Below are 16,043 nucleotides of genomic sequence, written 5' to 3'. Positions count from 1 at the left end.
TAAATAAAAGTAAACCATACAAAATAGGGTTGCTTGCTTATCAGCATATTTCTGTGTGTATTTGTGTGCATGGTTTTCCTGTTCCTTGTTCAAAGAAAGCATCGCTGGTCCTAAACAAAATTGTAATTTTAGAAGATTCCTTCATCTAGTCTTGATACTTGCTGAGCTTCTCTGTCCTTTCTCCTCTCCTTTCTATGGGAGGCTTTTCTCTTCACTTTAGACATTTGAATATTATTGTGATAAGTATTTTCTTCTATGATTTAAACTACATCATACATGTATTGGTTTACATTTGTTTGCATAACTGTTAGTAGGTTAACTATTATTTACACTTTACTACTTTTGCCATAGGCAAAAATTGAAGATTTTGAAATCCATTTTAGGCAAATAGGAAAACAGGTGATTTTTTTTTTTTTCCCTACAAATTGAGATTCAACTAGAAGACGATTGAACTGGAAGAAAGGTGGTTTACTTTTAGGATATAGGGTCTTACAGCAGATGCATATGAATCTCCTTTCACACACATTTTTGTCCATAATATCTTGTGCTGAGGATAGGTCATCATAATAACAAAAGGACCAGAAAATAAAATTAAGAAATAATTACTTTGCTATATAAAAAAAGTTACAGAAATTCTCACATAATAGATTCTGCTTATATTCAGTATGTCTAACATTTTATTTTGGTGACCTGAAGGTAATGCTCTTGTCTTCAGAGCATTTGTTCTTTGACTATTTACGCATTTGTTATTTAATCAGCAATGCTTAAGCGGCTACTCTGTGCCAGGGACTGTGCTGGCCCTGGGTGTATGTTGGCAAACAAAGCATTGCCTGCATTCATCAAGCTTAAGTGAGAGACATGATAAGTGGTATGTAAGTAATTATAATTCTGTAAGAAAGCCATAATAGCATATTTTTTAATAAGAACTTAACAGCAAATGTAGAAAACATTTAAGAGAATCAAGCCCTTCAGGGGAATGAGAGAGTGAATAGTTTGAGTGACTTGAACCTTAGGGGGCCCTGTTTCTTGTCAAAGTTGGGAAGCCTGTTTTTGGCTTATGGAGAATAGGAGTGCTTGAAAATATGAGTTCCTTGAACTAAAATCTGTCTTTACTTGTTTATCTTAAAAGAAGTTTGAGAAAGAGAAACCTTGTGATGACCTCTCTTAATCTAAGGATGAAGCAATGTATTTGAAGTATGGAAAGGATTGAACTGAAAGGCAGGGAATGTAAGAGCCAGTTTGTTAGTTTTCATAAGCTGTGCCTTAACAATGGACATTATTTTGTTTGAGAAATCTCCAAATGCTAGACATAGCCATACATAAATGTAAGCACTGTATATGGTCTGAGGGAAAACTTTAAAAAAAATTTCAGTCTATTTTTTTTTTCTTTTTAAATGAAGTGTCGTTTATTTACAGTGTTGTTTTCTGCTATACAGCGAAGTGATTCAGTTACATTCTTTTTTAATATTCTTTCCATTATGGTTTATCATAGGACATTGAATATAGCTCTCTGTGCTGTACAGTAGGACCTTGTTGTTTATCTCCTCCATGTATAATTACATCTGCTACTCACAACCTCCCACTTCATCCCACTCCCAGTCCTCTCCTCCTTGGCACCCTCTGTTCTTGTGTGTGAGTCTATTTCTGTTTTGTAAATAGGTTCATTTGTGCCATATTTTAGATTCTACATATAAGTAGTATCATATGGTATTTGTCTTCCTCTTTCTGTCTTAGTATGTAAGTTCTGGTTACATTCATGTTGCTGCAAATGGCATTATTTCATTCTTTTTTAATGGTTGAGTAGTATTCCATTGTATACATGTACTGCATCTTCTGTATCTATTCATCTGTCAGTGGACATTTAGGTGGTTTTCATGTCTTGGCTATTGTGAGTAGTACTGCTATAAACATAAGGGTGCATGCATGCATCTTTTTGAATTATAGTTTTGTCTGGATATATGCCCAGAAATGGGATTGCTGGATCATATGGTAACTCTATCGTTAGTTTTCTGAGGAACCTCCATACTGTTTTCCACGGTGGCTGTACCAATTTACATTCCCACCAACAGTTTAGGAGGGTTCCCTTTTCTCCACATCGTCCCCGGCATTTATTATTTGTAGACTTTAATCGTGGTCATTCTAACTGGTGTGAGGAGGTACCTCATTGTAGTGTTGGTTTGCATTTTTCTAATAATGAGTGATGTTGATCATTTGGGAAAACATTTTTAAAATCATTTGTTTTCCAGTAATTTCACACATCCTTTGGAGTCAGACCATTCTTGGTTTGAATCCCAACTCTGCTATGTAACTCTTTGTACTGTCTGCAACTTGATTTCCTCGTCTATAAAAGGAGGATCATATCACCTGGAGAAAGTATAGTAGATGATTCAGAGGACAGACTCTAGAATCAAGTGCATGGGTTCAAATCTTAGCTCCTTAACTTAATGTTAGTTGAGAGTAAGTTGGGAAGGTTGCTTAAACTTTCTGTACCTCAGTTTCCATGTATGTGCAATGTAGATAATGGTAATACCTACCGGAGTTCCCTTGTAGTACAGCAGGTTAAGTATCTGTTGTTGCCATGTAGTGGCCCGGGTTGCTGCTTTGGTGTGTGTTCAGTCCCTGGCCCAGGAACTTCCACATGCTGCAGGCGTGGTCAGAAAAAAAAATTAATAATACCTACCTTTCTTTTAGGATATTTTGAGAATTAAATGAGTTAATATATACAAAGCTCTTAAAATGACATATGGCATATAATAAGCACAATGTAATTATTAATGCTATTATTTTGAAATATTGTCATCAAGGGTATTGTAAGGGTTAAATAACATGTTTAATTAAAAAATAATGGTTCTTTTATTGTCTGACACAGTAAGCATATCCTAAATATCAGAAATTGAGTAGTAGATATTTTATCTCACATAATTTTAAATAAACCTGTTAAGAAATTTCATCTGTTTTACTGACTGTACCTAGGATAGTTTCTGATATACAACAGATAATTCATGTTGAATGAATGTTATCCCTTTTTACAGATAAATAAACCAAGGCCCAAGAGAACTATGAAATCTGTTTCTACTAAAAATGGCATCACTTTGAGGAGATATTACTGGAAAAGCCATTCATATTATCACTTAGCTCAGATTTGGCCATATGTGTTAATAATACTCTCCTCTAATTTTTCCCTGTCTTTTTCCTTTCCTTTAAAAATTAATTTTCTTTAGTTAGTTTAGGAATTCAGACAAGAAGATCTGTTTGCCTTAGAGTTATAATTGGATTGTTTAATATGCACATTGGGGATCACTTTAAGTTTGTATGGCACTCCTTCAAGTGTAGGGTTATTTTGTTAATACTACAGAGCATAAAACATTGTTCCTTTCTCATTGCATTTTTTATATTCTAGTTTACATAAAGCAGAAATTCGACAGAGTAACAAATTTTACTAAACCAAGGCTCAATTATAGTAATAAATATATAAAATTGGCTCTTCTGTCAGCTACCTACTTTATTTGCTGTTTAATGATCCAGAAACAATGTTTCTGAATTTCATTCATCTGAAATATTTTAGCTTCTTGTGGTATTTATGATGGCGGGGGGGGTTCTTTGGTTGTTAGTAAATGAAGTTATAGGCATTCCTAGCAAATGAATATAGCTGTGATATGTTGCAGCCTGCTTCAGTGATTGTAAGTCTTTTGAGTGTTAATCTCATTCTCTTGATATTTTCAAACAGATTAGTTTTTATAAAACCAGTATACCATGCAAAATGCTACATTAAATTATTATTTTTGACATCTTCAAGTCAAATACCTATAATATATGTATTCTATAAAGCACATGCCTGATGTAACAAATTCCTAATTTGATATTTACCTTACCTCCTTCTTTGTGTATTTAGTACAGCCATTAATCTCACTACAAGGCTTTACTAAGGATAAATTGCTACGTAACCCACTTCAACCTCTTTTGTTCAACCAGGAAGCCAGGCGTGTTTAAATAGCTTTTTAAAAATAAATTATTTCTTTTTTGAAATGTTAGAATTTTAAATTTTGAAATGGTCAAATAAGAGACTTTATTTTGTCTTTTGCAATTGCTTGACAGAGTTTGCTTTGGAATAGAGCTTCTGTGTCTTTAAAAAATACACAGTGAGTCACCCCCTGCTCTTTTGGTAGATGCCTGGCTAGTGAACAGCTAAGCTGCTTTAGGCATGTAATAGAACATTCCATTTCCTGTTCCCTTGCTGACACAGAGGAGTGTTCCTGCTGGCAATGATCTAATCATAGTGCAGTAAGAAACATGGCAGTTTGATAAAACATGGTGGAGACAGCGGCTGAAATGGAAGCATATGTTCTAGAAGACATTCTTGAGGTAGGGCTAGGTTTGTAAATGAAATGAAAGTTGAAATCTGAACAAAGAAATCTTATCTGCCGGAATTATTTTACAGATGAATAGATTAGAGGAGAGAGCAAAGAGAGGCAGAGCATTAAAGCAAGAAACGGTCAGACCTTATTCCTTGTGAGAATGTGCCAGTCTAGTTCACATGATTACTAAACAAGTCTAGAATTATTTTGTTTATACTTTATGTTTTGTAAATTGTAGATATATGTTTGCTAGGAAATAAGAAAAATAAATAAAGAGCCTCGGACTTAATAAAAAGCCTTGTGCTGGTGGTGACCTTTAGATTAACTCATTAGAAGGTGGGGTCTGCAAAGCAGCTTTGAGTAGCTTTAGTATCATATGTCTTAGAATTCATTTACATATCTAAGCCCCAAACTCTGCTTGCTGTTAACTATTAAAAACAGCTGGTTATTTTAGTTTCTAGGGTAAAATTAAGCATATATATCTAATTGCTTAATTTATCTGGTACATTCTGGTTCTAGGTTTTTCGTGTGACTTTGATTATTATAAAATAAATTATTAAAAATTTTTAAAACTAAAATTTAAAGCATTATTGTTTGAGAGTTCACAAAAATCTACGTTTTGAATCATAAGAATTTTAAATTACATTTTCTTTTTTTTCCTGTTTGTGTCAGTTTTATAGAACCTATATGAGTATAAATCAGTTCAAGGAAATACATGTCAAAGTGAAACTATAATCGATTTTGGCTTGGATGTAGTATACTGTCAAACATTTGTATATATAAATATAGATCTTTATATCTCATTTTCTTATCTTTAGGGTTATAGTTCCCCCCCATTAAGAAAAAACTGCCTAATTTTCATGATGATGAGTGGAATTCCAAATACTAGGCCTTTTAAGATAATTTATTAAATATTTTACTATCTTTAGGAAGAGATTTTATTAGGGGGAGAGGGCTTGGGAGAATAAGATGCAAAGGAGGGCTAGGCGGGGTTAACAGAAGAAAAAAGCCTATGCGCATTATAAAGTACTGCATGATCAATGAGCATTTTCTGGAGTCCCTCAGTGTGTGCTTGGAGCTGACATTGCAGCAAGTCTCATGGTTGTTCTGCAGAATGAAAACTGATTCCATTGTATTATCTAGCTCCTTGCAGACACCTGCCAACATACTCTTTCCCCCTCTCCTAAGAGCTTATTGTCTGAGTTGAATTCACTGGTTAATTTCCATTCTTTTCCATTTTGTTTTTAAAAATTTTACACTATTTAGTAAGTTTCCTTAGAAATTGTATGGTGAATTGTCTACCTAAAGATAGCGATATATACTTTTATCAAGGAACTTCAGTAATTAGGAATGATCATGTGACTATTTAGTGGTTCAGATTAAAGAAGTCTAATTATAAAGTTCTAGTGGGACATTGTTATTTGCTTTTTAAATATTTTGTTTTGGATTTTAAAAGAAGTATACCTTATAGACTTAAGCAAATTTATTTGACATTTTCTTTGGTCATTTAAAATTTCAGCATATTACAGATTTTTGAAGTCTTATTTTCTGGAGAAAACCACTTGGGCATAGTTTTGTGCCTTAAGAATAGATTTTTCTAATGCTGTCTTAAAAATTATCTTTTCATTATTTTCATTGAAATACTAAAATTGTTTAATGCCATGTTAAGATTTTACATTACCTGATTTGTTCATAGTTACTAGTTACAGAGGTTATTATACCTCTGTAATTTCAATTGTCCTAATTTTCAGTCTCTTTTGATTTAGTTCCTATATATCTGTCACATTAAACTATACTGAGTAGTTTTTATTTAATATTATTTGATTTAACTGAGTATTTGCCAATTATTGGCTGACTAGAAATGAAAAACTTTCAACTAGTAATAAAATACTCTTCTTTTACATAATTAAAAGTACTCATAATGAACCAATGCTAAAAATAAGTTTAAAGAGAGTAAACTTGCTAACTCTGAAACAAAATGTACCATTTTCTAAAGTATCTCATATTGAAAGTGAATAGATACATTTTATACAGTGAGCTTTCTAGATAATTTTTTTTAGTGAGGTGACTGCTTGTGTAAATGTCCAGTGATAAACAGTGAAGTTCATTTGTATACCACAATGATGGTCTAATATTGAACCATTTGAAGTTTGTCACCATAATTTTCATCTTTATGACTGTATTTATTGAGCATCTGGAATTTTATGTAGATTTCTGTTTATTTACCTTAAACATTGGATTCCTTCTATTTATTTGTATCTTTGGATGTAACTTGGTATTTTTAAAAATCATACATTTTAAAAAGCATTTTTTATTTAAATCTTAAAAAGAAAACTTAAAATCAACATCAGTGAATTAGTGCAGATTAATTCTCATAGTGCTGTGGTTTACCTTTTAAATTGGATTGCTTATTTTATATAACCACGTGTGTTTAACCTAAATTTTTAGATGATCATTAAAATCTTGAGTAACATATTGTTAGTTTCTAAAACTTACAGTAAATCCGGAAAAGATTGATTTCAGCTTATATCATTGCTTCTCAGTTTTCCAAGGTGATGGATTTAATAGAATAACTTGGTTTTTTAATTATGCAAATAATCTAGCCAGTAATTTTCTTTTCTGAACCAAAGTAGTCAAAATATTTATTTTCCTTTTGCTCACCTTAACTAATACTAAGGAAAATAACCAAATATAGATGACAGAAAAGAGTTGGGAGCCTGCATAAGTATCTTTTTTTGTATTGCTTATATTGTTTTTGCTGAGGCATGATTATAATTTTAGAGCTTCGATGTTCTTCCTCTAAATCATTTGTAATAATGGATCTTAGTGCTTAGATCAATAAGAAGAAAAAGTCCTTCAAACTTTTTTTTGGTAGATTCCAAATTAGTGTGAGCAAGTGCTGTATATTTAAACCTGAGGTTTATATATAAGCTTTTTAAATATGAAAACATGAAACATATGAGAGGTCGTTTCAGAAACTTGATTACTTTATATTCTAGTTTTATTTTTTCTATTTGAAACAGTTTTAGTAGTTTTCTATAAGAATTGCCTAATTAGAAATGAGAAATTTTCACAAATCTGTCTTTTTATTTTAATTCAAAAATTCAACTTAAATGCTTTCTTCAGGGTATAGCATTTAATACATTTTTGCTTTAAAATAGTAGCAATTTTTTGAAAATAAAAATATTTGCAGTGTTAAGTATAATAACTCTCATGCCCAATCTTGTTCCTTTATCAGCTAGAGCCAAAGTTTCTAGCATCATCTGTACTTGATTTTATAGGTTATAATATATAAGCTAAAAACCCTAAATCATTGTGATTGTTCCTCAGAGATACAGTAGGTTGAGGATTTGACTAAACTATTTAGGGTGTAATTAAATTAAAAGTCAGATTTAAATATGTTAAGTGGTTTATTATGGAACCATTTCTTGCTCTGTATCTTGACATTGGAGGGTTTTTTAAGATAAGCTTGATGGAGTTCCCATGTGGGCTTAGCAGAAATGAATCTGACTTAGAACCATGAGGTTGTGGATTCGATCCCTGGCCTTGTTCAGCGGGTTAAGGATCTGGCGTTGCTGTCAGCTGTGGTGTAGATGGCAGATGCAGCTTGGATCTGGCGTTAACTGTGGCTGTGGTGTAGGCCAGTGGCTGGCTATAGCTCTGATTAGACCCCTAGCCTGGGAACTCCATATGCCTTGGGTGCAGCCCTATAAAAGACAAAAAGACAAAAAAAAAAAGAAAAAAAAAAGATAAGGGACAAAGTGTTTCCTTTTTGTCAACATTATGGGCTGGCAGTAAGTACTGCATTTTCATCCAAACAGGGGAAATCCACTTGCTATTTATTATTTAATATAAAAATTACTTTTAGAAATGGTATAAAATCTCCATGAAGTAGACTCTTTGGATAGTTATTTGCTATATTTCTTTTTATTCTGTAAAATACATTGGCTTATGCAATGTACATCATTTATGTATCAGTTAAGTCTTCCATGGATTTCTGAAGTTCTGTATCTATATAGTTAGTGTAATACTGGTGACATTTTTCATTAGGAAGAGTTGGAGTTACTCTGAGGACATAGTTGATCTGGAGATGGAAGAGCTTAGCTGAATATGTGAATTATTTGAGCTAAGTACCATTTTTCATTTGTTAAGAGATTTTGAAAAGATTAGACATATTGAATAGATTGAATCGTATAATTACACTCCAGTATTTATTGAGCACCTTCAATGTGCTCAGTATTTAAGGAGATTAGTCCAGCTAACTTTGCTTCATAAAAGTAAAAATACAGAAGAAAGAATGTCTGTCACTGGTATTTAAACATTGTTGAATTCAGGATGTGTAGAGATGTGTATTTAAATAATAGTATTTTACTTAATTGGTTCATCTGAATAATTTGAGACACATGTTCAGCATTCTTAATTTTTTAGTAAGCAAGTATTTTTCTGTAAGCACTCTTTTTATTGTTAGCTATTTGTTATGCATATTTATGCACTTCAAGCTGTCCAGAAAGTCCCCTAGATCCTATTTTCACCTTTTTATCCATAAAGATTTTTCTATTACCAATTAAATCAGTACGTTGTTAAAATGTTTTCATAAAAACATACTCATATATGTGCTTACATATACTCTACATACGCACGTTCATGTTCCTACTGTTTTATGCTTTATGAATATTCTTATTTGCAACTTCTACTCCTCTATCTTGAAGAGGAGTAGAAGTTGCAACACTGCTTTCACACACCAACTTTGGGAGAATATACATGAGAGTAGCAGAAAATAACAAAGACACACTTATGTTAATTAATCCCTATAAAGAAGAATGATATTTTAGTGGAGTATGGAGGCTTCAAATAACTTGCAAAAAGATGGGGTAACTGCAGGTATGTGAATTAATCTATTATTCTCACATAAGAGTAAAGGCAGCATTGTCCAAATGCCACTAGCCCCACATTAATCCAAAATAGTCTAGTAGTTAATGTGGAGTGTGCTGTGAAACATGCGTTAGGAGAGGTCTATATCACGTGCTCCCCGCATATACACGTTAATAACATTGGCACCTTCCTAGTTCTGAATTATTAGGGGCCCTGTTCTGACACTTTTGAAGAACTAAATTTGGTACAAAGTGACTTAATCACTGCAAAGTTGCTGAGTATCAAAGTCCTGCTTAACCACCGGTTTGGTTTTGTATATAGCTTCCAGATTTGTCAAGAAAAAGGCCTTCCAGGAGGTGTTCATAAATATCTGTTAGATAACTTTTGATTTAATGAGTGGTTAGATTCATATTGTCCACTATGGGTGGAACCACACTTCTGACTAACTGTTTGGCTATATATATGGATATATGGATATATGTTGTACATAGGAAGCCCACATAATTTTATGGCGGCAGTAGAAATTGAGTACATTAGTTATAATTTATTGAAAAGTTATTATACAGAATAATTGTGCCATTACATATTATCATAATTTTATAAAAAATATTGTCTAAAAGAAAAAAACTGAGAAAGGTGGTGTTATTTTACGTTTTTATAAGTATCTTTGAAGTCTGGCTTAATGGAAGATAACTGGGCTCATGTCCATGTTCCATGAAAAAAACTATTTTGGTTTAGCTCACATTTACCAAGTGTATTTTTTGAGACAACTGTAGTAACTTAAGTGTGCAACAAAAGTATTCCCCATTTTGTCACATAGAATGTTAAAATAATGTACTCAAGGTTGAAATTTTTGAAATTAGTACTTTAGGGAGTTCCCCAGTGAAGCTAGTGGTTAGGATTTGGTGCTTTCACCAGTGTGACCCAGGTTCAACCACTGGTCTAGGAACTGAGATCCCACATTAAGCTGCTGTATACCATAGCCAAAACCTCCCCCCCCCCCAAAAAAAGGTAAAAATTTAGTACTTTTCAAGTTCCCGTTTTAGCTCAGTGGGTTAAGAACCTGACTAGTATCCATAAGGATGTGGGTTCAGTCCCTGGCCTTGCTTAGTGGATTAAGGATCAGGCATTGCCACAAGCTGTGGTTTAGGCCACAGATGATGCTTGGATCCAGTGTTTCTGTGTTTGTGGTGTAGGCCGACGGCTTTGGCTCCAATTTGACCCCTAGACCAGGAACTTGATATGCCACAGGTATGGCCTTAAAAAGAAAAAAAAAAATGTAGTACTTTTCACTGCTTTATAATGGAACCTCGCTTTTTAAAAACATTTAATTATAAGGACATCACAGAAAAGAATAAGATGATTGGTGGCATGGCCAGGATTAGTGTTAGGGGGCCAACAGTTTTACCCACCATTACTTTTGTATCAGTGCAAATGTCAGTACTGTGAAACAGACAATTAACATTTTCATATTACAAAAATAGTTTGACTCACAGACCCTTTGAAAGAGTTTTGAGGATCCTCATGGATCCTGTGGACCACAGTTGAATAACTACTAGTTCAGTATATTGCCCAAGTTTATTGTCAGTGATGGTGTTAAACTAATATTTAGACTTAAGTCCATTTTATTCAAGTAGACTCTTTTAACATTTTATCAAAATTCTTAATTTATCACAGTCCCAACTTCTCTAATCTCTTTCGTTACTCCCTCTAGTAATAGCTACTAGCAGGTTTAAGACATGGGGAAAGCTTTCTGGAAAAACATTTAAATCCTGCTTTAAAATTATAAGCCCTTGGAGTTCCCATTGTGGTTCAGCAGTAACAAACCTGACTATGAGGATGCAGGTTCGATCCCTGGCCTTATTCAGTGGTTTAAGGATCTGACATTGTCATGAGCTGTGGTATAGGTTGCAGACGTGGCTCGGATATGCTGTGGCTGTGGCTGGCAGCAGTAGCTCTGATTTGATTTGACCCTTAGCCTGGGAACTTCCTTATGCCTCGGGTGCAGCTGTTAAGAAAGAATTATAAGCCCCAGATTAAGTCATTCAGAATTTATGAAAAAGGATTTTTGAGGATTCTTGACTGAAATGGTGAATGAAAAGAGATAGATAAGTAGAAAGTGGTTTTGCTTGTAAAATAACATTACGTAACACTTGATTTTTTTTTTTTTTTGTCTTTTTAAGGCCACACTCACGGCATATGGAGGTTCCCATACTAGAGGTCCAATCAGAGCTGTAGCCGCTGGCCTACACCACAGCCATAGCAAGGAGGGATCCAAGCCGTGTGTGCAACCTAAACCACAGTTAATGACATGACAATGCTGGATCATTAACCCACTGAGCAATACCATGTATCGAACCTGCTTCCTCATGGATACTAGTCAGATTCGTTTCCACTGAGCCAGGATGGGAACTCCAACACTTGATTTTTATAAAGAGAATAATTAGAAATTTGAATGGGTTTGTAAATTCCATCGAATATCTTATGATTCTGAATGATTAGGAAAGGAGTTTATAAATTGTAACTAGTTGAGTACTAATATTTTAGCCAGTGGAAACAAATGTATGAAGTATTTGTCAAATTTGAATGTTTTTCCTTTTGAAGACTTTAGACCTCTTTTCTATGTTGTCACAGGTAGTAGCTGGTTTTTAATCTAGTCACAAGGAATTTTTTCTCTGAGACTCGTTCTATTTTGTATTTTCTATGAAAATGAAAAGTAAGATAATATGTATCTCTGTTATCCAAGGACTAAGCTATTTCAGATTCCTTTGCGTAGTAGCAAATTAAGTCATCTAAAATCTACTTTATCCTTTACTCTTGTATTTATACACACTATGTTTTTTGCCATAATTTAATTTTGAAATTGGCACTAAAATCACATAGTCCCATAGGAAAAGAGAAATGTCAGGAACATCTGCACATCTCTTGTCTTTATACTTCTTAAATGCTGTAGTTCTCCTCCCCAATTCTAAGTTCCAAGGGACTGTTAGAATGAGGAGCAATGTTGAGCCAGTGTTGATGTTTTGTGCTGTCTGAATTCCTTCTTTAGTCTTAGACCTTTTGTCATGTAGTGTCTTTCTCTTAGTTTTGATACTTACTGCCCACTTTATTTTGATTTCTTATTCTTGCTATAGATTTTCTAGATTCTGATTCTCTACTTAATGTTGACCAGACTAACTCCTTGGTTTCACATAGACCTTCTCATTTGTTGACCTTCTCATTCATCTAACTAGTGATTTGTCCTTAACTGGTTTTAACCTTGAATTTGTCCTGTTACTTTCACAGTCTTTGTCACATGTTCTACATTTGTAATTTATGCCCTGTCATAAAAAGATCAACTTAAATTTGTATGAACTGTTTAAGCAAGTTTGAGAAGTACTGTTTCTAAATTCTTAGATTCCATAGAGAAATACTGGTTAAGATTTTCCAAAAACATGTGCTGGCGTTTAAGTATTCACAGATATTGGAAATTTTTCCTTTTTATTACTTTGTCACATTTGTACAGTATTTTATCTTCCTAAAATATCTTCCTCAGTTTCTTTTTCCTGATTTTCTTAGCTTTATCCATGAAGAAAAGTTAATGGAGATAATAGTGGACAGAAAATTGCTTTCTTTGATAAAACATTTTAAAGAACCAAAATATTGAGATTAAACCCTATGTATTAAAAAATCTTGGCAGGTGGACATCATTTGGTAAATATTTTATGAAGTGCAGAGAACATATATTTTATAAAGCGACAGGTGAGGATGCTGTATTATGTTGACATTGACTTAAGTATTTCTAGATTATATTTAATGGGCTTCCTTTTTCATTGTCTTGAGTTTGTAGTGTTATAAAATTTTCTGTGAATAATTTTATTCTTCTTGGTGTCTTCAGTGACTTAGCATTGGATCTTGAACACAGTAGATACTTGTTTTTCTATTTAATTAATTTGAGTTATACTTGTACAATGAAGGAATTACCTTCCTCTCTTTTCTCCTTGGGAAGTTCTTTGAACTTTTAGCTTTGGGTTAGGTAGGTATATACATGGAATGAGGAAGAAGAGCTAGAAGTTAATCATACTACTCAGATTAATCCAGGTGATCAGTAGGTTGGAGGGTTTTTTTTTTTTTTTTTTCCTTTTTAGGGCCATACGTGTGGCATATGGCGGCTCCCAGGCTAGCGGTCTAATCAGAGCTGTTGCTGCCGGCCTATGCCAGAGCCACAGCAATGCCAGATCTGAACCATGTCTGCGACCTACACCACAGCTCGGGGCAACGCCAGATCCTCTACCCAATGAGCGAGGCCAGGAATCGAACCCGCAACCTCATGGTTCCTAGTTGGATTCGCTTCTGCTGTGCCATGATGGGAACTCCAGTAGATTAGAGTTTTAAGACATAATCTTTGTATATTTATTTGAAAGAAGTAATTTTTTTATTCTTGCATTTCTTAGTCTCAAGTTAAATTGTACCATTTAGTTTCTCTAAGATCCTTTCTAGTTATAAAAGTCTTAACTGGAACTCTTAAGATAGTGGCTTTAGTAATTTGAAAACAAAGATTTGATACGATGGCATGTATCTCCCATATATTTCAAAAGCTTTATAACCTGTTTTACTATGTTATTTCACATTTAAAAACCAAATCCAAAATGAGTTTTGCACCTGAACTATCTATTATTTGACATCCTTCTATTCATCCAACTTCTTTGTCTTTATCATATTATGTCTGAATTACTCACCTTTATATTGTATTCTAATATTCTGTTGCAGCTCACATTGTCTACCTGCTACCCTCTTCACCATCTGTTCATTATTCCAAGTCCTACTCCTTCCCTAGGATTTTCTCTCTCTAGACTTCCTTTATCCCCTGCCCTTTTCTGCTCTTAAAAAAAGTAATGTGAGTCTGTGTACATTTAAAAATAGTTTATGGGAGTTCCTGTCGTGATGCAGCGGAAACAAATCTGACTAGGAACCATGAGGTTGAGGGTTTGATCCCTGGCCTCACTCAGTGGGTTAAGGATCCGGCGGCGTTGCCATGAGCTATGGTGTAGGTCGAGGATGTGGCTTGGATCCCATGTTGCTGTGGCTGTGGTGCAGGCCGGCGGCAACAGCTCCAATTAGACCCCTAGCCTGGAAACCTCCATATGCCATGAGTGCGGCCCTAAAAAGACAATTAAAAATTAAAAAAAATAAAAATAGTTTATGATCTCTAGAAGTTCCTATTGTGGCTCAGAAGGTTAAAAACCCAACTAGTATCCATGAGGATGTAGGTTCAATCCCTAGCCTCGCTCGATAGGTTAAAGATTCAGTGTTGCCTTGACCTCAGCATAGGTTGTAAACATGGCTTAGATCTGGTGCTGCTGTGGCTGTGGTGTAGGCTGGCAGCTGCAGCTCTGATTCTACCCCTAGCCTGGGAATTTCCGTATGATACAGATGTGGCCCTAAAAAGGAAAAAAAAAAAATTTTAATAAAAAAATATTTTATGATCTCTATATTTTTCTTGATGAAATGTTAAATTCTTTAATATGGATACCTTGGCTGTCTTTGAATTTGAAAAAAATTGCTTACGTGTTTATGCAAAAGATATTTCATTCCACAAAAGATTTTGAAGTGGCTTATAAAAGTACCTATTCTAAAAAAACAATATTAGACAAGGTAAAATTAGTACATTAAGACTAGTGGTGGGCGTTCCCATCGTGGCACAGTGGTTAACGAACCTGGCTAGGAACCATGTGGTTGCGGGTTCGATCACTTGGTGGGTTAATGATTCAGCGTTGCTGTCAGCTGTGCTGTAGGTCACAGACGTGGCTCAAATCCAGCATTGCTGTGGCTGTGGCGTAGGCCACCGGCTACAGCTCCGATTGGACTCCTAGCCTGGGAGCCTCCATATGCCGCGGGTGCGGCCCTAGAAAAGACAAAAAAAAAAAGACTATTGGTAAAAGTAGTATACAGAAATGCATGTACAGTTTGTATTTGTTAGACTTAGATTGAACTAACTAGCAACCAGAACCAAATTGGAAACTTGATGAATTTTGAGGTTTGTGTGATTCATTAGCTCCATAAACATACTAGATAATCTGGAGAACCAATATGTTTTGGGCAGTTAGTTCTCAGAAAAAAGTTTCTCTTCGGTCCCCTAAATTGGAAGTACTGCTTGTTGTAGTCAGTAACTTTTTAAGCATTCCAAAAGTAAACATGCTTTCTATTGTTTCTATAGAATGTAGGCTAAGGGTTTACTGATAAAAGTCTACTGGGTTAAAAAAATTGTACTGTAGTTTGAGTATTCAGTTTTCTTTCTGGTGGTGTGGTTTGTTTCAAGGATAAAATTTAGAACATCCAGAGCAGAGGTGGTTGCAAACTTGTGGCTTCTTGCTGTATCAGTCTTAGAAATGTGTTTTGTATAGCTGATATCATTTTGGCCTACATGATAGGCAATATTTAATTTATCTCAGAACTTGTGTGTAGTTTTCACTTTTTAGGTCTTGTTAAATCAGTCTCTGTAGGGGAAGGAAAATTTTACCTTTTTAGGTTCAGTGATTGAGACCTGCAAACTAAATTGATAAAAGATTAATAGGAAAAGATGTATTACATGTGCACATGGGGACCTCATAAAAAAGAAGTGAAAACCCAAAAGAAGCAGTTAGTCTTGAGTGTTTATATATCATTTTACCAAAGGATAACAGATTGTGTCCTGACTAGTCAAAGGAAATGGGATTTGGACTTTTAGGGCAATAAATTGTAGGAAGGTAACTATATGGGAAAACTAATTGGTAGATTAGGGGGTATTTATTTTGAAGTTTCTTATTTAGACAAATTGGAATTATCACTAGTGAAAAG

The 16,043-nt window shown here is 34.3% G+C and overlaps 1 protein-coding gene across 8 annotated transcripts in view; it reads left to right on the top strand.

The window, feature by feature from the left end:
* The window catches only part of ANKRD17 (ankyrin repeat domain 17), a 170,123-nt gene that overhangs the window by 33,528 nt on the left and 120,552 nt on the right, over positions 1-16,043 (top strand). For 2 of the 8 annotated variants that reach the window (XM_047798993.1, XM_047798992.1), the window contains exon 1: positions 4,112-4,362. The exons of the other annotated variants lie outside the window; for them this stretch is intronic. In XM_047798993.1, coding sequence (XP_047654949.1) covers positions 4,309-4,362 — 54 coding nt within the window. In that variant the 5' untranslated portion in view covers positions 4,112-4,308. Of the gene's footprint in view, positions 1-4,111; positions 4,363-16,043 lie in introns of those variants that run through there. 8 annotated transcript variants of the gene reach the window in all.

This window comes from Phacochoerus africanus, chromosome 10 (genome assembly GCF_016906955.1).
Source record: "Phacochoerus africanus isolate WHEZ1 chromosome 10, ROS_Pafr_v1, whole genome shotgun sequence".
Lineage (NCBI taxonomy): Eukaryota > Metazoa > Chordata > Mammalia > Artiodactyla > Suidae > Phacochoerus > Phacochoerus africanus.
This window is presented reverse-complemented; position numbering and strand designations above follow the sequence as displayed.